Raw genomic sequence first — 24,738 nt, 5'->3', positions numbered from 1 at the left:
AGTAAATGAATGAATGCAGAGAGGAGGGACTAGTTCTCGCTGCACAAAGTCACACATGGCCCAGGGGAGTGCTGCATGCTTTTCTCTTATGAGTTTGGCGGGTGGCAGGACCCAAGAATTGGCAAATAAAAGCTAAGCCTCTGGGAGTCCTCTCACCACTCCCACCCTCCCTGATGGTCAGCTGTTGGAAAAGGTTTATTTTTCCTTTATGACTCTGGAGGAATCCTGAACAGAGCCCGCCCAGGTGTCAGGACAGAGGTGGAGCTCCAGAGAGACAAGATCCAGGTGGTCCACTGAACCAATCCCTCAACCCATTCCAGATCCTTATGCTCAGGATCACTAGAGAAATGGCATCTCCATAGTTCCTAGGGGATGACTGATTTACTGGTCTGGGGTTGAGGGCAGAATTAGCTGATTAGAAGGTTAAGGTATAATTGTAGGCACAGGGTGCCTGGAGGCCGCCTTTGACCGTTTGCTGTTTAACTGGATTAGCGTTGGCCAGTTATAGATTTTCTGCTTGCAAAATTGCCCGCAAATTATTCCGAGTCCTGAATCTGCATTCTGTGTGTGTGCCACTTGGGATGTCAGCATTATGATTGCCTTGGAAGCAATCTACCCAGAGTCTGCTCTGGAGGCAAGGGAAAGTTTCACAAGCAGAACTGCTCTAGTATGGAACTATAATATCCTAACCCCTGTGATTTTTGAAAGATGTTGTCGGTCAGGGTGATGACTCACCCATTTCAATTTCTCTGATGTTCCTCGGTCCAGCCACACCACGAACCTCCAAAGATTAATTCTCGCTCTCATTCCTTGGGGTTCAGTGCCTCTCAGTGGGCTGGTATTTAGAGACAAGCCCTGGTTCCAAGCATTCCAACCTTTTGTGCACCCTTTGGAATTTGCTGGTGGGAATAATAATGAGTTTTCTTCAACAGCTTGTGCACAGTGGTTAAGAGTTTGCAACGCAGGATCAAAATTTGGTTTCCCAAGAAGCAGGCAGTAAATCAAAGATTTGAGTGCAAGTGGTTTTTTTTTTTTTTTTGGAGGGGGGTGTCAGACAACCCCGGGAATCGTGAAATTCTCATTTCATGAGGAAACGAGCCAAGGAAGGAAAGGCAGCGAGTGGAAGGTGAGTTATCTCGCCAGATGCCATTGTGGGCAGCTGGAGCTGCACGTGGAGACAGGGAGACAGAACACTGCCTTTGATATCTCTCTCCTGGGGGGTGAGATGGCTGGGGTATTTATGCACCGATTTTCATCCGTTACGGTCAAGGGCTTCTGCTGAGAGTGTGAATTTCCAAACACTCTCTGCCGGCACCATGCTCTGTTAAAACGGCATTCCCCAGGTTTCAGAGAAACAACTCAGGGGAAAAAAAAAAAAAGTAAAATTCCACCCCGACACATGGAAAGCCTATGTACGGTGGCTTGGGAGGAGCTCTGACAGTCATTCAGATGAGAGGACGCGTAAGCCTGGCTTCAGATCCTGGCCCCCGTCCTCCTAACTGCACCATCCTGAGCAAAGTATCAGCATCTCTAGAATGTGAGGCCCCTTGTCCTATGAAATATTAAATACATCATAGGCTGTGGTAGAGATCCAAGGAGATGATGCATATAACAAACTTAGCGTAGTGCTCGCCATATAGGAGAGATGGAAAACGTTAGCACTTATGTGTTAAGTAATATGGAGCATCTTCTCTGGGCCAGTAAATGCAGTAGGTGCTTGGTATCAAAGTTGGGGAAAAAGAGGTCCCTCCCATCTTCACAGGGCTTGTAGTCTTTGCCTACTAAACCCCAAACTATTTCTTACCTTCCTAAATCACCCCTTGTCCAAGAGTGTGTCACAAACTTGTATATTCCAAAACATGCAGCCTAAATTTTTGACCCTGGGATGAAGCACCCCAAGGATTTGTAAAGAAAAAAACTGAGCTTTTAGAAGCAATTGTAAGTTTTAGATTTTTCTAGCAGCCAAACTTATAAGAGTAAAAAGAAAGTGGTGACATTGACTTTAATAACGTACCTATTTAGTCCTGTAAAATATTATTGTTTCAACACGTAATCCATATACAGATGATTAAATTGGGTATTTTACACCATTTTTCTTTTTGGTACTCAGTCTTCAAAATCCAACATGTCTTTTATACTGACGACTTCAGCCCAGCTACAACTTCACGTGCTCAGGAGCCGAGTGTGGCTTATGGCCACCGTATTGGATCGTGAAGGTCTAGTGGGCCCTGAATTCCTTCGGGAAATAATTTCCAGTGGAATATTCTGCTTTCTGCCTCCTTAAAGATGGCGCTGCTCCTTTGCATCTATGACTGTGAAGTTGGTTTTAGCCTGGGCATCCTATGAAATTGACGTTTTTGTAATGAAATTTCACACATAGAAACCATGGTGAGATTCTTAGCAGGTGTAAAAATCTGACAAAGTTATTTCTTTAACAGCAACTTGATGGAAACTACAGCAGCTGTTCCCATTTGCGTGTTTTCCAAATCTCATTGCCAAAGCGAATTGTTGGCAGTCACCGGAGAAGTATCAACTTACCTCTTTATTTGGGAAATGAAATTAAAACCTCAGCTCATTTCTAAAAGTCACAGATTTGGTTGAAGTTAGTGGGGCAAACACATAAGCCGCTGTTAAAATATTGATGGCTTCGGTTTTTCTCAGGTGCTGCTGCTAACATCTGCAGAAGGCTTGGACTGCACGCCTGGATTTCAGCAGAAAGTGTTCCGTATCAACCAGCCCGCTCAGTTCATTGAGGACCAGGCGATTCTAAACTGTAAGCAACATCACTCGGTGATTCTTTGGGTCTGTTCTCATATTTGAATTCACCAAAGTCTAAGAATGTGTCTCAGGATGCGGTATTCCCTAAGCGAAGTGTTTTCTGATCATTTTCCTTATGTGTCACTGCCTAATCCAGGGTGGGAGCACTTGAATTAGAGCCCTGTCGGCTGAGAGGTGAAGAAAATGGTTGTGTATCTCTTGAGTATTTTATCACTGGTGAGCACTTGCCCACTGCTCCCGGAAAAGGAGATCGCCAGCCTCCAGCCGGAGTGCTACTCCACGCAAAGGACATTAAATCCATTTCCTCTGGGTAGGTCCCCGAGAGCAAAACCAACGCCTTCCCAAGGATGTGCTGTTTTTCCAGGATTTCTATTGCCCCATGTTAGATCAAAACAATGGTGAGAGCAGGATGTTGGCTTCTGGGAATTTTTGGTCAGAGGAATTCAAAACTCCTATTCTGAAGGCTAGTAAAAGGGTCTTCGGAGAGATTCAAAACCTCTACTGGCTCTTTTGTGGACTAAACTCAAATCCCCCCAAATTCCAATTAAAATATGCTCTCTTCAGGTTGTAATCTCTTTCTATTTTTAATACCGGGATCATATTGTTTTATCTTTATGAGGGCATGGAGTGCATTGTCAAGTGCAGAGCAAGCATCGTTTTAGCACAATAGAATCTAAAATTGATGGTAGACAAATAACGATAAAATTATTTATCTGGAGCACCATTCTTTAACATTTGGGATTGCAGAATGTGAAAACAATGGTCTAATTTGGTCAGACGCTCCAAGGTCCCTTAGGGAAGATCATTGCGCATTTGCCCTTACGGTCTCAGGCTCGCCTTCCACACTAACCGCGCTCCTCTGTTCCCGTGCTCTGTGGCTGGGGCGTTCAAAGAAAAGGAAAACAAGACAAAACAAAACAAAATAAAACCAGCCTGCTTGATTGGATGGTTCTGTAAGGCTGGAACGCATCTGGAGAGTTGAAAGGAGCACAGTAATGAAGATGCAATGCCGAGCATCGAGGGAGGTACCCAAGGTGAAGTCCGTGAACATCTCGATGTAATTATACGAATGAAATCATTTCAGCAATTAGAGTCGGCGATGACAAGGTGCAGGACTGGCACAATAAGTGAATTACAATGTGTGATTTCAGGTTAATTTGATCCCTGAGTGTGACTCCTGGGTCAGGTCATTGGGAACCTTTGTCTTTTGATTCTTCTATTTATCAGAATCGAGGAATTTCAAAGGGAACTTTGCTTAAGAGAACCATTTTTTTTTTCCTGGTTCTTCTCCCCTCTCATCTGTTTGTTTCATCTCCTTGCTTCTCCTCCTTCCCTCTCTCTCTGTCTCCCCTTTCTTTCTTCTCTTTCTTCTTTCTTTCTTTCTTTTTTTTTTTTTTGCAAGCAATTATCCCAAATGGCATCTATATTAACATGGGTGGAAATGTGAAGCCACCCTGAGTATGGAAATTAATAGAGTTGGTATGCAAAGCAGGCCCATAAATGTGATTGCTTCTGTAATTTTCACGACACCAAACAGCTTTTAATTCACCGCTGAGAAGCTGGAAACAATCATACTTTGGGGGATCTTTTTAATTTAAACTAGACCGTACTGTACATTCCAATATCACAGTTTTGTGTGTGTCTGTGTTTTTTTTTTAATCCCCTAAGTAATTAAGCGGGTTATGGTTGTTGGTTCTGTGTAAGCTAGTAAATGCTAAATGGGACTGGCTTGATTATCAACGATAGCACGTTCAGGAAAAGTCAGTGATAGGGGAATTGAAGATATTTAAAGTTTTAGATATGAATTTGTATGTGAATTGTTGGATCAGCAAAATCTGACGAGCCCCCTCTCAGTGAAACGGTAGGTTCATATGTATTATTAGGGTTAAAAAGAAAATACAAAGAGTACATCTGGTCTGGTGCTTTTGAGTTCCTCTCAAAGCAACGAACATAAGTTGTTATGAGTTAGACCCTGCAAATGAGGTTAATTGCGCCTAAATGAAGAAGAAAGTTTCCATAGACTTGAGAGTGCCTGCTGAATATTGTTTGGGAAAATCTGGATTTCCAGAAGAAATAACAATGTCCTGCTCTATTCCAGAGGAAAGCAAAAGCCTGGAGACTTGAGTATTGATGAACCTTCCCCCCGGGCCATGAACATTCCTCCAGCTCTCTCCCTCCCTCTCTTTCTCTGTTTCTCCCATGCATTCCCCTAGGGTTCAACACAAGACCCTTCTATCTCTGAAAACGAGATTAACAAGGAACAGTTGCAGTGGTGGGTGCTCTCAGGATGAAAGCCATATGGACACAAAGCTAATGTCTGCATGAAAATGGAAAAGAGTCAAACAGAACCAGAAAGTTTTAAAATACTTAGATACTTGAGGTTGCATGCCTAGATGTGGGACATGGTTAGGATTATTTTAGCAACATATACGTAGAAGCTGAAGTTGCAGGTACTAAAAGAGGTTACAAGACACTAGACTAGTAACATCTCTCGGACTCCATTTACGGTGTTTGTACTTTCCAGTTTGGCTTTATCTTTGCAATATTTAAGAGCTCCGGTTTCCAATCATTGTAAAGTTTTGTCTTGCGGAAGGTGTAAACACAGCATAATCAATCAGTAGATGTCTACCCTTTTTACCATTCTCTGAGGTTGTCCGAAAGTGGTGTCTCTTTGCCTGACAGACACAATATATCTGCCCATACCCTCAGACTTATAGTCAACCAATTTTGGGTTCAGCTTTTAGCAGGCCATAGAAAATGTTTATTCTGTCCATGGCTTCCTCTCTCTTTGTTCAGACGGTAATATTTCCTTTTATCCTTTTTCATCTTTCTCCTCAATTCTCAATGACTTATCTTTTTCCACTTTAACTGTTACTAATGGTCACCTCCACTCCTTTTATTTCCCTAATATTTTATTCACTGTTCACTCCAATACATCTTTCCTTCAGTTGTTCTAAAGCCTTTTATTTTCTTCACATCCAAATAACTCTTTATTCTACTCTCCTTTCCACTAACTAGACTTGCTTTCGTCTTTAAAAGGCCATTTTTCAACAAGCTTCCAGGATCAAAACAGGGTATCTCACTATTCTTCTAATGTAACCAGGGGAGCTCTTTCATGGTACCTCTCACAGTGTGATGCAAAGCCCCCAACTCATGATAACTTGGACAAAAGTTTCCTGCCTTCATCTCAGTCTTGAAAAATGAGCTGGGAAGATGTGCTTATTCCCATTTTTTTGGTATGAGAAGTGCAAGAAGAAAGGGGCAGACAGCTTGGAAGGCAGAAACTCAGGAGATATCCATTCAAGGCCTTTGGACTCAGGGAGGAATCCTGGAGGGGTTTCCTCAAGGTAGGGGGTCCCTAGATGCCTCCCACACCCAGAATTCTCTTAATGGGTTAGTACTGTTGCTTCTTTTGTAATATGAAAATCATGGGATTCTGGTACCCATCATCTTGGCCCCATGAGATTTGAATACTGATTCTGGTTACACTCTCCCAGCTGACACGCAGGCTTCAGAGGAATACATGGTCTGGAAAACTGAGCAGCCACCCAGCTGAGGTGGAAAAGGACCAGGTGATAAGGCACTGACTCTCTATGTTTGGCAAAATTATAGAACAGACCATCCTGCCCTGGCCACATCAGCTCAAACACATCTTCCTAGCCTTGTGGCGAGATCTAGGATCGCGTTAGCTAGGGGGAATGATACTCATGACCCTCCAGCTTCTATTAATGGGAAATAGCTCCAACTTCAAGAGTCCAGAAAGGACACCCCATTGGCCATCTAAGCATTATTAGAACAGCACTTTTCTGTCTCTGTTTATCCTTCCTGAATTACTCTTTGTGAAACACACACATACACACACACACACATAAACACACACTGCTGTACCTGAGTTCACCTAACATAAAGCTTGTATAATCATACTTTCATTTTTTAAATTTAAATTCAATTAATTAACATATGGTGTATTATTAGTTTCAGAGGTAGAGGTCAGTGATTCCTCAGTCTTATGTAATACCCAGTGCTTATTACATCACGTGCCCTCCTTAATGTCCATCACCCAGTGCCCCCCTCCAGAAACCCTCAGTTTGTTTCCTATGATTAAGAGTCTCTTATGGTTGTCTCCCTCTCTGCTTTTGTCTTGTTTTATTTTTTCCTCTCTTCCCCTGTGATCCTCTGTTTTGTTTCTTAAATTCCACATATGAGTGAGATCGTATGATAATTGTCTTTCTCTGATTGACTTATTTTGCTTAGCATAATACCTTCTAGTTCTATCCACATTGTTGCAAATGGCAAGATTTAATTTTTTGATGGCTGCATAGTATTCCATTGCCTATATATACCACATCTTCTTTATCCATTCATCTGTCGATGGACATCTAGGTTCTTTCCATAGTTTGGCTATTGTGGACACTGCTGCTATAAACATTCAGGTACAGGTTTCCCTTTGGATCATTACATTGGTATCTTTAGGGTAAATACCCAGTAGTGTAATTGCTGGTCATAGGGTAGCTCTATTTTCAACTTTTTGAGGAACTTCCATGCTGTTTTCCAGAGTGGCTGCACCAGCTTGCATTCCCACCAACAGTGTAAGAGGGTTCCCCTTTCTCCGCATCTTCGCCAACACCTGTCATTTTCTGACTCGTACAACCTATAGAATTACACTTTCAATAACACACTTGGACTAGTTAGAAAAGCCTTGGTATCAAACAGTCCCAGTGACCTAACAGAATAAAAGTTTACTTCTCATTCCGGTCATGAGGATGCTGGCCAGGCTACTCTCTTGGGTAGTTAGACTCCAAGTGGGGGCTCTCCATGCAGGAACTTGAGGACTCGGGCTACTTCCAACTTGGTCTTGCCATCTTGGGCCTTCTAGTCATTCTCATGTCACTGTGCTGGGGACAAGAAGAGGTGTGGGCAAGATATCCCAGACGTTTAACCACTTTAGCTCAAAAACGATGTATATAGTATGTAGTTTCTGCACATATTCTATTCACCAGTCACGTTGGCTGTGTGGCCGTGAGTGAGCAAGTTCTTCAAATCCTCCGAGTTTGGATTATCTCATCTAAAAATGATAATGGCAGTCCTTACTTTCAGAGTTGATGCTGATTGATGGAAACATGCTCAGCCCCATGATGAGTGAATGAAAGCCGCTCTTACGACTGTCAGTACTGCTGCTGCTCCTGTTCTTGTTAGTCCTGCTATCCCTAGACCTGACATGGGCTCAATGTCCCTACAATGGCCATCTAAGCCAGGCTTTATAGAAGATACATCATGGGCATTAAAAACATGAAGAAATGAGTGATTTTAGGATTTGAACTTCGTGGACCAGTAGATTTTTTTTTTTTAATCTTGGATTGATGAGATTGTATTTTTTAAACATTTTTCTAAGCCTGGATATGAAAAACAAAACAGAAAAACCCAAGCAAATAGATGAGATGGAGGGAGAATACGACCGTTTACTTTGGTTAGAATTTTCTTTTAAGAGGTCATTTGGCAAAAAATACAAATTAAAAAAAAATATGTAAAAGATCGTTTGGCACCAAAAAACAAATGAAACAGGAAAATGGACTAATTACAGCAGAGAAGGCACTTCTTTCATTTGAGTCGATTTTGTTTTGTAAAATAATGTGCCAAGTGTTCTTATTTACCTCATTTTAGCGAGAAATCACATATCAAATGCATTAGGCTGAAATTACTTTTTCTGCTGTTGACTTTCCCGATACTCTTCTCAAGTTTCAGTCTGTTCATTTTCTAGAGAGGCAGGCGGGGACAAGTCTTAAGAGATTTCCTCGTGATGGGCGATATGCCCACGCTGACGGCAAGAAGAGAGAGAGCATTTCTGGAAAATGGAAGAAGCGTGATACCTTGGGAATAGATGTTGGGATTTCTAAAATGCACCACAACTGTTGAGCAGTGTGACATCCATAACCTGCACAGCTGGCATTTACTGGGCACACTGTCAGTGTGGGGGGCCCCCTTCAACCTCATAACAGACCTTAGGGGTTACGATTCTCTCATACGCCCATTTTACAGGTGAGGAACTAAGGTTGGGCAAGGCAAAGCAATTTACCCAAGGTCGTGTCACTCATATTTGGCAGCATCAAGATTTGAACCCAGGATTCTAGTCCCCTGGGTCTTATCTAGAGTTCTTTAGTCTAGTGTCTTGTTTTTGTTGAGATCAGTGGTGACACAGCAAGGAGATGTGCCACTCCATTTTCCTGTCTACTTTCATCAACCTGGATGTGAGAGAGGATTTCAAATGCATTCTATTTTGTTTTCTCTTCACAACCAAGTTTTATTCTTCCTCTGTAATGTTAAAAAAATACAGGAAAAGTACCTCCTTTTCCTTGTTTCAAATAGATCCAGTTGGTGCAAGATTGCTCATGACCTGTACTCCTGGCTTCTCACCTTCCCCATGGGTTTCTCTCACCAGGACACCGGTGGGTCACTCCACCTTGACCATGACTTTGGCCAGTGGTCAGGCCATCCATGGAGTGCGTGGTTTTGCATTAATCATATTTGTACTTAACATACATGAGTCATGGCTTTCGAGGGTGTTTTTAATTGACTATAAATCAAACAGGGAACTTGAAAAATGAAGGCAATTAATGAGAAAGCAGTGTGAGAGGTGTTTTGCATCCTAACATAGGAAATACATCGCCAGTGAATTAAATGTCAAAACAAAGGCCCTTTTGACCCCACTGAAAAGATTTCATTCGGATGGTAATAAATGGATGAACTTTCCAACTGGCAGGTGGAAAAATGCCCGTTTCCTGAGTTTAAGCTCACTTGGGCTTTTGTCTGTCTGTGTTCTCTATCCTTGAACACTTGCCAAGTCCTTTTATTTTTGTTTTTCATTGTAGTGATTTAAAAAAAACAATAATTTATTTTCCATTTTATGATTGTACTTTGCACTACTAACTTGTATTTGCCCTCAAGTTGGGAAATTGATTAAATGATTAATGAAATGATTTAACATCACCTGTATTGCAATCTGCCTAGATCTGAGTATGGGTAGAGTTTCAAGTGGTATGTTGACTTAAACTGTTGCGATACGCCAAGGAACGTTACTCTGATGTCACTTAATTCACTCCACCTTATGAGGGTGATTATTATACTTTGGCTCAGAATGTGGACCCCTATTTACATTAATGAGACTTTTTCCTATCTTTAAATAGAGCCCTGCAGAAATGTAGTATTTTGACAAGTTTGCCCTTCTACCCCACCATCGTATTTGTAACAATCTAATAATCCAGTCAATTCACATTATTAGAATCTTCAAAAATCCATGATATTAACCACCTTATTTCCTAAATGTAAGGTGATATAGTAAATAACTACAGAATAGAAAAAACACAGACGCATATTGGAGAGGGATGTGACGAAGTTCTTAGAGACCCTCCATTGGACTTGGGGGCTCTGTCATGCTTCCAAGAGGGGGAAGCAGATAAAGTAGTGGAGGAAGAGGACCTGAGAAGGTGAGGAATGTAGATGGGGCTCCTGTGGCCTATGTTTTCTTATCAGCAGAATGGGAGAAATAAATAGACCAGAGAAATCACACTGTCAGACCTTGGGCTAAATTTGCCCCACAGATATGTCCTGTCTAGGCTGATCCGTGTGGAAGAATTTAATGAAAAAGTTTTAACGAAGAGAATTTGCTGTCAACATTGAGAATTTCACTTTCCAAAATTCATAACTTCTGGGAAGATTAGACCTCCGAAACATAGACCCCAGAGGCAGACTGCCTGGGTTCAAATCCAAGGTTTGCCCATTATCAACTATCTACTTTCGGAAAGTTAGAGGAACACAAAAACCTCACTATGCCTCAATGCTCAGTTCCCTCGTGTGTAAAATGAATATTATAATGGCAGTAACCTCATTGGGTTGCTCTGAGAATTAAATGTGAATCCATAGAAAGGGCTCTGAAGAGTAGTTGGTCTATGGAAAACTCTAGAATGTGAGCTGCCAGAAGTTAGTGTATCAGTAATAATAGCTGGGGGCTTCCCTGTGGCCCTTCAGTCTCTACTGTCTTCCTCCATCCAGTTGGCTTCCTCATTCCGGCTGCCTGCCCCTCACAAGCATCTAACTTCACGCCATGAAGTCACCGTGGCTCCCGAGACTGGTGCGTGGGTCGAACGATACGCCACAAGAGACCAACCGCATGTACTGTTGCTATCAGACCACTGCTGTTACTGACAGTAGCTGTCCTCGGCGGTCAAGGAAGCAGAGAGCGGGGCTGAGACATGGGGGGCTATGGGCGGGCTGCCGCCAACGAAGACTTTGAAATCTGTTTTCAGTGTTTTGAATAGTTAATGCGTGTAATGTGTGAAAGAGGGGCCACGCGATTAGCTGGTGTGCCAGCCTTCCAGAAGTTCAGACTAGGAGATGGGTGAGAGGGAAGCGTGGGGAGGGCTGGGGCGGGCATGGAGTCATGTGAGAAGTTTGGAGATAGGGATGATTGGGAGGTAAATCAGAGGACAGGTGGCAGGAAAGGTGGCAGTGTGATTGAGGGGCACCTGGATAGGAAATAAAGGTGCGAGCACAGCCCCAGGGAAATCCAAAGGTCTAGATTAGAGAAGACATCTAGAAGTTTTCTAAAAGACATGTATAATCACAGGAGTCTCTCCCGGTTCACTGACTTGTATGACCCTGTTTACTCTCCGGACTTCCGTTTCCCCGTTTGTATAATAAGGGTATATTAGTCTCCTTACACCAGAGCTGTTTGCGTTGTGATCCAATCCAAAATAACCCAACTCCACCTGGCATTAGCAAAAACATATAAAATTATCAGCTTACATGACCGAAGTTTTTGAGGCTTGAACTGGCTTCAGGAACACCAGGATCTAGACCCTCTGATGATGTCCTCAGGATCACCTCTCATTCCTCGGTTCTGCTTTCTGGAGTGTCGGTACCCCCTGCTCTCAGAGGGCTTCCCTCCGAAAGGATCACCAGCAGCCCCAGACGTTTATTCTTCCAACTTCACAACCCAGAGCATCTCTTTTCCAAGTGTTCTGGCAAGCTTCTCATGGATAACCCTTTTGGTCAGGTTTGGCTCACGTGCCTATTCCCGAACCAATCTCAGTGTCCAAGAAGATGTGGTATTTCTGTTGGCTGGGCCTGGGGATGTGGAGATGCTGTTCTCTGAAGGAAGGGAGTGATGCCGGGCTGGCAGAAACAGGAGTGCACTGTGCAGGTGTTGTGCCCTGCTGCTAAGGCCCCTTTCCGTTCCAGCATCCCCTGACTGCAGGCTGTGCTCCATGCATAAGGATTTTTAGAACCCAGCACTCACACAAATGGAAATGGGTCTTAGGTGACGGGGGATGAGGACAGCCGTCATCCCGGGTTTCTCACTGGTGATGCCGGTGAGCAGGTTGCCTAATTAAGACTATGAAACTCGAAGTGATGCCATATGGCCCCACTCTTCAACCTGTTGAGTATATCTTTGCTCACACAGTTCTGTAACGGGTATAAATCTCTTTTATTTCTGTTTTTCTTCGAGAGTAAGAATAGAGGAACATACGGATGTTACAGGAGCACCTCCTAATTTAAGGTATTAGAACCACAGGAACTGAGCTGCTTAATGAGTAAGGCATCAAAACATAAAGTAGGAAAGATGAAGCATGGCTTTAAATAGTTTGAGAAGGCAGAAGATCTTATTATCCTGTAACAGACCAAATCTATACCCGTTCTTATAATTGTGGTGCCCTCTGTCTGTCCCTTTCATCTTAATTTTCATGAAATTTTTGTTGGCTTGAAAGCAAAAGGGCGAGAGGTGCAAATACTTGCCATCAAAATATCCCCAATTGTTTTATTTAGCCAAACTCATATTCTCCTTCTGGAGACAAAAATAGGATATAGGAAAGGAAATGACATGGATTCTCAATATCTGTTTAGTTAATCAATTAAGAAATACAGAATGGTCACCTGCCTTATGTCATGCCCTGCACTAAGTGCACAACCCGTAAATTGCCTCCTGTGTTGTAACTTTTCATTCTTGTGGAGAGAGAGACAGACATGATGGGAATGGTTAACAGACACATGAAAACATGTCCAACATCATTAGCCATCAGGGAAATGCAAATCAAAACCACAGTGAGATACCACCTCTTACCAGTTAGAAGGGCAAAAATTGACAAGGCAGGAAGCAACGAATGTTGGAGAGGATGTGGAGAAAGGGGAACCCTCTTGCATTGTGGGAGGAAATGCAAGTTGGTAGAGCCGCTTTGGAAAACAGTGTGGAGATTCCTCAAAAAGTTAAAAATAGAGCTACCCTGTGACCCAGCAATTGCACTACTGGGTATTTACAACAAAGATACAGATGTAGTGAAAATAAGGGGTATATACACCCCAATGTTCATGTAGCAATGTTCACAATAGCCAAACTGTGGAAGGGGCAGAGATGCCCTTCAACAGACGAACGGATAAAGAAGATGTGGTCCATATATACAATGGAATATTACGCAGCCATCAGAAAGGATGAATGCCCACCATTTTCATCGACATGGACGGGACTGGAGATTATGTTGAGTGAAATAAGTGAAACAGAGCAAGACAATTATCATATGGTTTCACTTATTTGTGGAGCATAAGGAATAGCATGGAGGACATTAGGAGAAAGAAGGGAAAACTGAAGGAGCGGGGAATCAGAGAGGGAGACGAACCAAAAGAGACTATGGACTCTGAGAAACAACCTGAGGTTTGCAGAGGGGAGGAGGTGAGCCTGCTGATTGTTATTAAGGAGGGCACGTATTGCATGGAGCACTGGGTGTTATATGTTAACAATGAATCATGGAACGCTACATCAAAAACTAATGATGTACTCTATGGGGACTAATATAACATAATAATAACAAAAAAGAATAAACACCTAAGAGTACAGGAAAACAAGACATGAAAATCTGATGAAAATACTAGGAAGGAAATAAGACAGAGTCATATGATGGAGATTTCTGGAGAGCTGCTACAGAATGAGCCACCAAGAAGTTTTCTCTGAGATGCTGAGGACGGTATTACGAGCCGGGGTCCCCCCATGAAGATTGGGTTGGTGAACATTCAGGGCGAGGGACCACATAATGCCCGACCCCTACGATGAGAATAGGTCTTTCATTTTGAGATTCTCTGATCCAGGAAAGGGGCTACCCTTTTATCTGCTTAATCAGATCAACTGCTCTGTAAGATGGGATTGTAAATCCCATTTTACAGCTGACAGCATGAAGGTTGATTAAAGGATCCAACATCTCAGAAGAAGGGCCAATGGTGAAAAACACACTGTGACCTCCCGACCCTGTGAGCACTCTCCATATGAAAAGCCATATCCAATTTCCTCCCACAGAAGCACTCCTGTTCTTAGTGAGAACAGATTGGGGTGTCCCTGAGGGCCTCACAGGGCTGATGGCGTGGGCGCCTGAGTTGGACTGCCTGTTTTCATCACTTACCATGGTGACATTTTCAGCCAACCCCTAGCTCCTCAGTTTCCTTATCTGTAACATGGTGGCGATGTTTCGTGGGTTAATCAAGAAAACACAAGCGAATGTGTTAGGACACTGCCAGCCACATGCAAGCTCTAGATAAAGGTCGGTATGTTTCATGATTTGAAAGCGTTAGGGAGGGGGATGTCCGCAGAACGATGCTATTGGAACAGGCAGCGCCGGCGTCTACCAAAGGAGGCACAGAGGCAAAGCTTGTCTCCTCTGAAAAAGAACACAAGTTCTTCCTACTCCCTTCAGGTCTCCCTTATAGGTACTCCCATGTTCTAGGGGGACCGGCCATCCCACCAACCCCCCAACACACACACACACACACACACACACACACACACATCACTCACGATTGGGTCTCTTTGGGCTACATGTTAAAAGGATGCTCTTTGAAAAGAAGGGAGTCTCCCCAGCCTAAGATTGGGCATGTTTTGCAAGTTAGGGAGCTATTAACGTGCATATGCTCCATATTACACAACTCCACCAGGGGTGTATGGGGCAACCCTGTGTAATAAAACAGATATTTTTGCAGGAAAACAGATGGATATTTACCCTAAGTAGGATAAATAAGGATCACCACATCAGTTCTGGTTGGGTGTTGTGCCAAATGAGTTCCACTTCGGGTATGCCGAACCTCTTAGATTTGAGAATGGCAGACTGCACTCCGTAGGAGAAGAGACCCTTGAAAAGTTGCAGACCTCAGTTGTGCTAAAACATTCAGCTGGCCTCTTCACATGCCAGCTGCTTCTGGGGGCAGCAGAGTGTGGTAGTGCCTCCGACTCCGGGTTCTAGCCCCCCCCCCCCACAATCCACTCCTACTTGTGAGCAACTTAGTAAATGATGTCTTGGCAGGCCACCCTGGAAAAGTGGCCAACCGCTGCACCAGCCCGTTTCATTCCCATTCGAAGCCAAAACAGTTGTCAGCCATCCAGTTTCCTCCTAACTGTGCGTGTCAGCTGATTCTTGAGCCCTCCCCGAGGATCTATTTTTAGCTAAAAGTGGTTTTAATTTTCATATGTATACATTAAATCCACAGGGGTGGGAGAATTTCCAAATAAGGAACATTGATTCTGAATAACATGAAAGAAATAATTAGGGCTTGAAAAACAGTTCAAAATATGAGTCAAAACCTCCAAGGAATATGGTTAGCTTTGCATTTTTCAGTGGAAGGAAGTTTGCCGGATTAAAAACAGAAAGCGAGGGTGAGTGGGGATAAACCAGGCTGGGAGAGGGAGTCAGCATCACGTTCTAGGCACTAAGGAAAGGGACAAGACTATGGATAGGGGGACTGAAACAGGGATACGACTGGGATTGACAGGTGGATCCCTATGGGTATGTGGCCCAGTGGTCATTCCCTGTGTCAAGAGGGGCACAGTGAAGAGGACTAGAACGAGGCCGTTGCCATAATCAGGAGGGATGGCTGAGCCACGGCCTTCAGGGAAGGGCATGGGGTCCGGTCACTGTAACCTTCAGAGTTATCCTTTCTGCAGAACGTTCCTGGCAGCTCCAGTATAAAGAGAGCTACAAATCAACATGTAATTTCACTACGTCTGCAACCTTCAGTACATAGTGAACAACAAGAATGTTAACCTTAAAAATTAAACTACTAGTTATTTTGCCAGGGAAAAAAAAGGGGGGGGGGACCAATAATAGCAGAGAACTGGAACCCAGGACAAGTGACCTGGGAAAAAACCCTAGGCAAGTCCACAGCACAAAGGAGAGGACCACTCTTTCATGGGGTAGGGTACGGGGCGGCGGGGGGGCAGGGGGGAGTTGGGAAGGTTGTTGTAAACCAAAAAACATTGGGGTACACTGGGAGTCCGAATCATGGTGGCTGTTCATTGGCCGAGTCTGACTATCTCTCATTGGCTGGGCTGTTGGGGAGTGGGGAGTCTCTCTCCCCCGAGGACATAGTAGGGTGTCCTTGATTGAGCTCTCTTCCTGTTGGGTCTGCGATTAGCCACACAGGGTAGGGTCTGAGAGCTTCCCCTATTGAACCCCTTGACTCGGTTAGCGCGGTTTCTCTCTTAATTCCATTAGGAACATGAATTCCATTTTCCTAGGTGATCAGATAATCCATGAGGGACGTGTTGGGTAAGGCCTGTATGTGACATTGAAAGCACATCGCCGCCCCCAAACCCACATTTTGCTTTACTTTCAAGTTCTAAACAATTTTTCTTAATGATATAATAAGAATGTTTGCTCTGAAAATGGAAATAAAGTGGGTTCCTTGGTGGCTTAGTCGGCTAAGCATCCTCCTTCCGCTCAGGTCCTGACCTCAGGGTCCTCTGGATCAGGTCCTGCTTTGGGCTCTCTGCTCAGCAGGGAGTCTGCTTCTCCACTCCTTCGGGGCTCTCTCTCTCATCTGCTCACTCACTCTCAAGTAAATAAACAAAATCTTAAAAAAAAAAAAGAAAAGAAAGCAAAGACATACAAAACGCAAACTTTAAAACTAGACGAAATAAGCGTAATAGTACTCTGTGAAATTGCTTTTAGTTGCTGAGCTTATCTTGTCACGGGCCCTTTTCAAGAGTTTAGGGCATGGGGACCACGCTTTCACTTTTGCATACTCTATAGGACTAGCACAGCTCCATTCACCTTCCAGTTTGGGGTGTTTTCATTCAAATTTTGGGAAGAGAAGCCCCAGGATAGACTCAGCAATTGGGTGGAGAGCCCCCTCTGGGATCTGGGAGATAGGTCTACTAATTAGAGGCCCATTACCTAAGGAAAGGGCTCTACGCAAACAAAGATCAGGGGCGGTCACATAGTTCCCGAGTTCTGAGAGCTGTCGCCCAAGCAAGCAAGGGATGGGGACAGTGCTGGGTTTTGGCCAAGGAAAAGGTGTCTACGAGCCACGGTGCTGGAACATCATTTGGGCTCCCACATTTAGCTTTTCAGACAGGTGTCCTACAGCTCAAGGTACAACCTCCTAAACTATCACCAGGTGACTCCGTTAATAAGGCACAGGTACATTTAATAAAGCTTATTTTTATAGGGAACATCGTCTCGATAACTCTTAGCCACGTTTCAGAAGGTGGAAGTCAGAATGAAAATATTACAGCGTTTGCGGGGAGGGTCCAGGCTCTCAGGGTTGAAGGTCGGAAACTGACGTCTGGTAAAGTTCACGACGTGCTGATGTAGTACCGGTAGGCGTGACAAGGTTTTTAGCTATGTCGTGAATTAAGTCCTCTAAGTTGTTTTTGATAAATGCCCTAGAGGGCAGACTGTTAGGCCTTGAAACGATCAGTGAAGGTTTTCACTAGTTCAGTCTCACCCTTCTTCTTCGGAAAAATGTTTTGGGATCCAGACAGGGTGGTCTTAGTTCTTGGTTCTGCGCGGCTGTGCCGTGTTGATGTGGGTGGTTTCTGTTCTCAGTCCCTGGTCGTTTGTGTGTGCTCTTAAGTTGGCATTTCCTAAACTCGTGTCTCTGCTAGGCAGTTCTACAGAACGGTAATAGGAATACACAATGCGGAAAATATTTTGAGTTAGCTAAGTGGGGAATGCCGGGGTTTTGTTTGTTTATTTGGTGACTAAAGGCCCTCTCAGACCTTTAAAGTATGAAAAGTGCATAGTGAATGTGGACATTCAGACAAGACTCAGACAAGACTCGGAACCTAACCCCTTCCCGGTCCAAAAAGAGCTCATCCCGTCCTCCCCGAGCTACAGAGCCTCCCTGCACCCCAGAAACAGGCTGCCTTTCCATTCTCAACAGGCGGTTACGGAAGACCTGACCCTCTGAGACCCAAACCTTGCCTTTCTTCTTGAGGAGGGGGAACCGTGGAAATATTTTTTTCTTTTTTGGTTTCTCATTCTGCTGAGCTCATAGGAAACAAAGTAGAGTAACATGCTTAGAAATCAGCATACATTTAAAATAAGTTCTGTTGTGTAACGGCTGTGGAGTCAAGCTCAGAAGCCAGACTCTCGGAGACCCAGGGAACCTTCCCATCTGTCTGCCTCTCCAGCAGTTTCCCTGTCTCCTTCGTGCAGGTTAAAAGGTCTCAGGGTGGGAGGAAACCTCTCCTCCATAAAACCCTGATTTAGCTCTACCTAAGGCTTCCAGGACCACGTTTGCAAAGTAGAAAGCCTTTCCCTCTCTCAGTCAAGTCTGGTTTTCAAGACTCTTGTTTTGCTTAAGTCCTTACGCTGAATATTAAATCTTTGACTCCCTTTGCATTCCTGATTCAACATCTTCATCCTCCCTCAGGCAAAAGATGCCTCTGGCAAAAGAGCAGGGGAGGTCAACTAGGAAAATCTGCAAAGAAAGGCACTCCGCTGGTAAATTTCAATAGGACGGTCCCTCTTGCTTGGGGCACAGATCCGGGCTTACAAGATGGCAGGAAGCCACTGTGTAACCACCCAGGAGTTAGGAACAGAGATTGATTCTGGAACCCCTCCTGTGGTTTGGTGGCTTCAGACATCTTGCCTGTCTTGGTCAGAATTTTTTTAAAGGATCGGGTAGGTTGGAGTGGAGGTAGAGGCATCGAGGCTGGCCATTGGCAGGGAGCCCGGAGACATGGGAATTTACAAACCTCTGGGAAGTTATTGGTGAACTGAGCACAAAACGCTTCATGTTTTTGTCTTTATTAGTCCAAAGCACCAAGACTCCCTCTTCAGCATTTATGCCCTTCTATATGTCACCTGAGTATCTGGGATGGAGACATTTAAAAGAAGGTCATGTCTGTTTCACCGAGGATTTTAAAAAGGCAGCGAAATATATGTTCTACCTCCTCAGCTCCCGCCAGCTTTGTACCGTTCCAGGGAGAGGAGCCAGCATTGTCGGAAGCTGAACAGGCCGGGCACGCGGTTTTAACCACCGCAGCCCTGGTCCTCAGAGCATCTATGACCGGCAAACACCCAGGCTCTGGGATCTGGGCACTTGGATTTCAATGCCAGCTCTCACCCTTGGTAGCTCTGTGACCCGGGAGAAGTAACTTAACTTCTCCGGGCTCCTGTTTCTTCTAAAAGGCAAGCGTCCAATGAGGAGCTGAAGGTCGATCTAAGGCTGACGTACACTACTGGTTGGTAAATGGTGGTTATTGATATCAATTAATGTTGCTCAGTGATGGGCTCCCAAACCTGGCTCGGGCACAGGTGTCTGGTCGAGGGGTCCAAATGTTTTTAGTTTATTATTAAAATGTTTGCCGTTCCATTTACATGATACCGGCCTGGCTTGATTGCTTCATGTATCGACAGTACTAAAGTGGATACTGAACGTTTTGCCTGCCAAGGGCCTTCATCTAGTTCAGCCTGAGCGTATATAAAAGTGATTTGAATGGGAGCGTTTGCTCTGTTATTTTGGTGATGGATTTAGGGAAATGGAAAGTAGCAAATTGCTTTGTTTTTGGACCTTTGCCAGGTCCATCCTGGTTATGGATAACACTTGCTTGGTTGATTGAGGAAGGCCAGCTGCTATTCTAATAGCCTAAATCAATGGCCATGGGTGCCCATTAGCAAGCGTGTCATGCTCACCGCAGCGAAAAGCATCTTCTAACTACAAATTAATAACTTTTCTGTTATATATCAATATGATGCTGTATTTCACAAGCCGATCAGCCCTTCAATACTAACATTGACACCAAGGTCAACTCTACTTTTATTATGTCCTTGAGGAGAGTTAGACACAACTCCTGGGCTCGAGTGTAGGAGGCCACCCTCTGAACCTCAGTCTCTACGTCCGTGAAAAGGCTGAATAATTCCCAGCTCCTGGGACCATGAAAATCCAATGAGATGAAGTCTTTGACAGCATTTTTAAAGACTTGAAGCATTACCCTCTTTAGGAAGGCTTTCCCTCTCTGTTTATGTCAACTCTCTCACATGGAGTATGGGATTGCCTTACTATATCCAACATCAGCGTCCAGTGTTTTTTTGTTGTTTTTATTCTTGTGTAGTATGTTTGGAGAAGGCCCGTGGCCAGCGGTGACTCAGTGGCTGGGCTTCTCTCTGAAGTATGGAAGTGTTTGGGTTTATTAAGGTTTCCGTCTGTGTCTCTGTGTCTTGCAGGGGTCTAAGCCTGAACTTTGGGTGGTGTTATTGGTTGGGGTCTCTCGTAAGCTGACTCAGAGATGGAGAGTGGTGTGCAGGAAGGTTATTAGGGAGTGCTTTGGGGGTCGTCACGTGCAGAAGGGAGGGAAAGCGAGCAGGACCGGGTAGAGGAGAAACAGGGCTCTGATGCCGTCTCACCAAACACTCATCTAGTTTCTGGGGAACTCTGCAGCCACCACAGCCCTTCAGAGTGTCTTGAATTTGGTGAGAGAGCCAGGCCTTTATAGCTCAGTGGTGATCTGGAACCGTGTGGGCCACAGGAAAGAAATGTGACCTTAGGGGAGAAGACTGTCCTGAGCCAAAGAGATTCTGTAGAGGAGCTGACAGCTGAAGGTTGTCCCCAAAGGCTGGGAAAATAAATCCTTCAGTCCTGGAGAGAAATCTGACAGGTGCATTGCAGCATCCACTCCAGTTTGGTAGAAAACAAAGCCATCTGGTACCTGCTGGTCTAGCTCCCAATAGTTACTGCTGCCCTTGGAGACAGACACCCACCTCTTAGTGTTTCGACCTGGCAAGTGATAGGGAAGAGGCTGAGGACTGACTGCTTCCCCCGTGTCATGTAGCTGCTCACCGGTTTGTGGCCCCCATACCCCCGTCTTCCTAGCATCTATCCCTCCTGAGCATGGCGGTGCCCTGTATCCACCCCAACGTCTGAAGCTGCACTCACTGTGATTTCTTGCTTTTCTTTCTTTTCTTTTTTTAATCTGTAATCCCATCTACTTTCTATCCTTCAGGAGTTTTACCTTTCAGTTATCCTATTATTAACCTTTATGTGTGATTATTTAGGCGCATGTGTCTTCTTCGGCATCCATGTTTGTGTTGACTGGGTGTATGTGAGTTCTCAAGGGCATTCACCTTCTTGAATAGAAGTCTTTATTGTATTATAATATTATTTATTTATTTATTTGTCAGAGAGAGAGAGAGAGCACAGGCAGACAGAATGGCAGGCAGAGGCAGAGGGAGAAGCAGGCTTCCTGGTGAGCAAGGAACCCAATGTGGGACTCGATCCCAGGACGCTGGGATCATGACCTGAGCCGAAGGCAGCCGCTTAACCAACGGAGCCACCCAGGCGTCCCTCTTTATCATATTATAAAGCAGATGAGTTTTATTTTATTTTTTTTTATTTTAATAAACATATAATGTATTTTTATCCCCAGGGGTACAGGTCTGTGAATCGCTAGGTTTACACATTTCACAGCACTCATCATAGCCCATACCCTCCCCAATGTCCATTTCCTCCCACCACCCTCTCCCGTCCCCCCTCCCCCCCGCAACCCTCAGTCTGTTTCTTGAGATTGAGTCTTTTATGGTTTGTCTCCCTCCCAATCCCATCTTTTCATTTTTTCTTTTCCTACCTCTCTCCAACCCACCCCCCCGCCTTGCATCTCCACTTCCTCATATCAAAGAGATCATATGATAGTTGTCTTTCTCCGATTGACTTATTTCGCTAAGCATGATACCCTCTAGTTCCATCCACGTCGTCGCAAATGGCAAGATTTCATGTCTTTTGATGGCTGCATAGTATTCCGTTGTGTATATATACCACATCTTCTTTATCCATTCATCTGTTGATGGACATCTAGGCTCTTTCCACAGTTTGGCTATTGTGGACATTGCTGCTATAAACATTTGGGTGCACGTGCCTCTTCGGAGCACCACGTTTGTATCTTTAGGATATATACCCAGTAGTGCAATTGCTGGGTCATAGGGTAGCTCTAATTTCAGTTTTTTGAGGAACCTGCACACTGTTTTCCAGAGTGGTTGCACCAGCTTGCATTCCCACCAGCAGTGTAGGAGGGGTCCCCTCTCTCCGCATCCTTGCCAGCATCTGTCATTTCTTGACTTGTTAATTTTAGCCATTCTGACTGGTGTGAGGTGGTATCTCATTGTGGTTTTGATTTGTATTTCCCTGATACCGAGTGATGTGGAGCATTTTTTCATGTGTCTGTTGGCCATCTGGATGTCTTCTTTGCAGAAATGTCTGTTCATGTCCTCTGCCCATTTCTTGACTGGATTATTTGTTCTTTGGGTATTGAGTTTGATAAGCTCTTTATAGATTTTGGATACTAGCCCTTTATCTGATATGTCGTTTGCAAATATCTTCTCCCATTCTGTCAGTTGTCTTTTGGTTTTATTCACTATTTCCTTTGCTGTGCGAAAGCTTTTGATCTTGATGAAATCCCAATAGTTCATTTTTGCCCTTGCTTCTGTTGCCTTTGGCGATGTTCCTAGGAAGAAGTTGCTGCGGTTGAGGTCAAAGAGGTTGCTGCCTGCATTCTCCTCAAGGATTTTGATAGATTCCTTTCTCACATTGAGGTCCTTCATCCATTTTGAGTCTATTTTCGTGTGTGGTGTAAGGAAATGGTCCAATTTCATTTTTCTGCATGTGGCTGTCCAATTTTCCCAGCACCATTTGTTGAAGAGGCTGTCTTTTTTCCATTGGATATTCTTTCCTGCTTTGTCGAAGATTAGTTGACCATAGGGTTGAGGGTCTATTTCTGGGCTCTCTATTCTGTTCCATTGGTCTATATGTCTGTTTTTGTGCCAGTACCATACTGTCTTGATGATGACAGCTTTGTAATAGAGCTTGAAGTCTGGAATTGTGATGCCACCGACTTTGGCTTTCTTTTTCAATATTCCTTTGGCTATTCGAGGTCTTTTCTGGTTCCATATAAATTTTAGGATTATTTGTTCTATTTCTTTGAAAAAAGTTGATGGTATTTTGATAGGAATTACATTAAATGTGTAGATTGCTTTAGGTAGAATAGACATTTTCACAATATTTGTTCTTCCAATCCATGAGCATGGAATATTTTTCCATGTCTTTGTGTCTTCCTCAATTTCTTTCATGAGTACTTTATAGTTTTCTGAGTATAGATTCTTTGCCTCTTTGGTTAGATTTATTCCTAGGTATCTTATGGTTTTGGGTGCGATTGTAAATGGGACTGACTCCTCAATTTCTCTTTCTTCTGTCTTGTTGTTAGTGTAAAGAAATGCGACTGATTTCTGTGCATTGACTTTATATCCTGACACTTTACTGAATTCCTGTATAAGTTCTAGCAGTTTTGGAGTGGAGCCTTTTGGGTTTTCCACATATAGTATCATATCATCTGCAAAGAGTGAGAGTTTGACTTCTTCTTTGCCAATTTGGATGCCTTTAATTTCTTTTTGTTGTCTGATTGCTGAGGCTAGGACTTCTAGTACTATGTTGAACAGCAGTGGTGATAACGGACATCCCTGCCGTGTTCCTGACCTTAGCGGAAAAGCTTTCAGTTTTTCTCCATTGAGAATGATATTTGCGGTGGGTTTTTCATAGATGGCTTTGATAATATTGAGGTATGTGCCTTCTATCCCTACACTTTGAAGAGTTTTAATCAGGAAGGGATGCTGCACTTTGTCAAACGCTTTTTCAGCATCTATTGAGAGTATCATATGGTTCTTACTCTTTCTTTTATTAATGTATTGTATCACATTGATGGATTTGCGGATGTTGAACCAACCTTGCATCCCTGGAATAAATCCCACTTGGTCGTGGTGAATAATCCTTTTAATGTACTGTTGGATCCTATTGGCCAGTATTTTGGTGAGAATTTTCGCATCTGTGTTCATCAAGGATATTGGTCTGTAATTCTCTTTTTTGGTGGGATCCTTGTCTGGTTTTGGGATCAAGGTGATGCTGGCCTCATAGAATGAGTTTGGAAGTTTTCCTTCCATTTCTATTTTTTGGAACAGTTTCAGGAGAATAGGAATTAATTCTTCTTTAAATACTTGGTAGAATTCCCCTGGGAAGCCGTCTGGTCCTGGACTTTTGTTTGTTATGGAGATTTTTGATGACTGTTTCAATCTCCTTACTGGTTATGGGTCTGTTCAGGTTATCTATTTCTTCCTGGTTCAATTGTGGTAGTTTATACGTCTCTAGAAATGTGTCCATTTCTTCCAGATTGTCAAATTTGTTGGCGTAGAGTTGCTCGTAGTATGTTCTTATAATTGTTTGTATTTCTTTGGTGTTGGTTGTGATCTCTCCTCTTTCATTCATGATTTTATTTATTTGCGTCCTTTCTCTTTTCTTTTTGATAAGTCTGGCCAGGGGCTTATCAATCTTATTAATTCTTTCAAAGAACCAGCTCCTAGTTTTGTTGATTTGTTCTATTGTTTTTTTAGTTTCTATTTCATTGATTTCTGCCCTGATCTTTATGATTTCTCTTCTCCTGCTGGGTTTAGGCTTTCTTTGTTGTTCTCTCTCTAGCTCCTTTAGGTGTAGGGTTATGTTGTGTATTTGAGACCTTTCTTGTTTCTTGAGAAAGGCTTGCACCGCTATATATTTTCCTCTCAGGACTGCCTTTGTTGTGTCCCACAGATTTTGAACTGTTGTGTTTTCATTATCATTTGTTTCCATGATTTTTTTCAATTCTTCTTTAATTTCCTGGTTGACCCATTC

General features: G+C 43.6%; 1 protein-coding gene across 3 annotated transcripts in view; it reads left to right on the top strand.

Moving 5' to 3' along the window:
• Positions 1 to 24,738, top strand: part of CDH13 (cadherin 13) — a 1,007,942-nt gene that overhangs the window by 223,330 nt on the left and 759,874 nt on the right. For all 3 annotated transcript variants that reach the window (XM_080827654.1, XM_080827656.1, XM_080827655.1), the window contains exon 2: positions 2,662 to 2,773. In XM_080827654.1, the coding sequence (XP_080683780.1) occupies positions 2,662 to 2,773 (112 nt within the window). The remainder of the gene's footprint in view (positions 1 to 2,661; positions 2,774 to 24,738) is intronic.

This window comes from Martes martes (assembly GCF_963455335.1).
Source record: "Martes martes genome assembly, chromosome: 17".
In the NCBI taxonomy this organism is placed as follows: domain Eukaryota; kingdom Metazoa; phylum Chordata; class Mammalia; order Carnivora; family Mustelidae; genus Martes; species Martes martes.
Note: the sequence above shows the minus strand (reverse complement) of the source record. Positions and strands in the feature narration are given on the sequence as shown.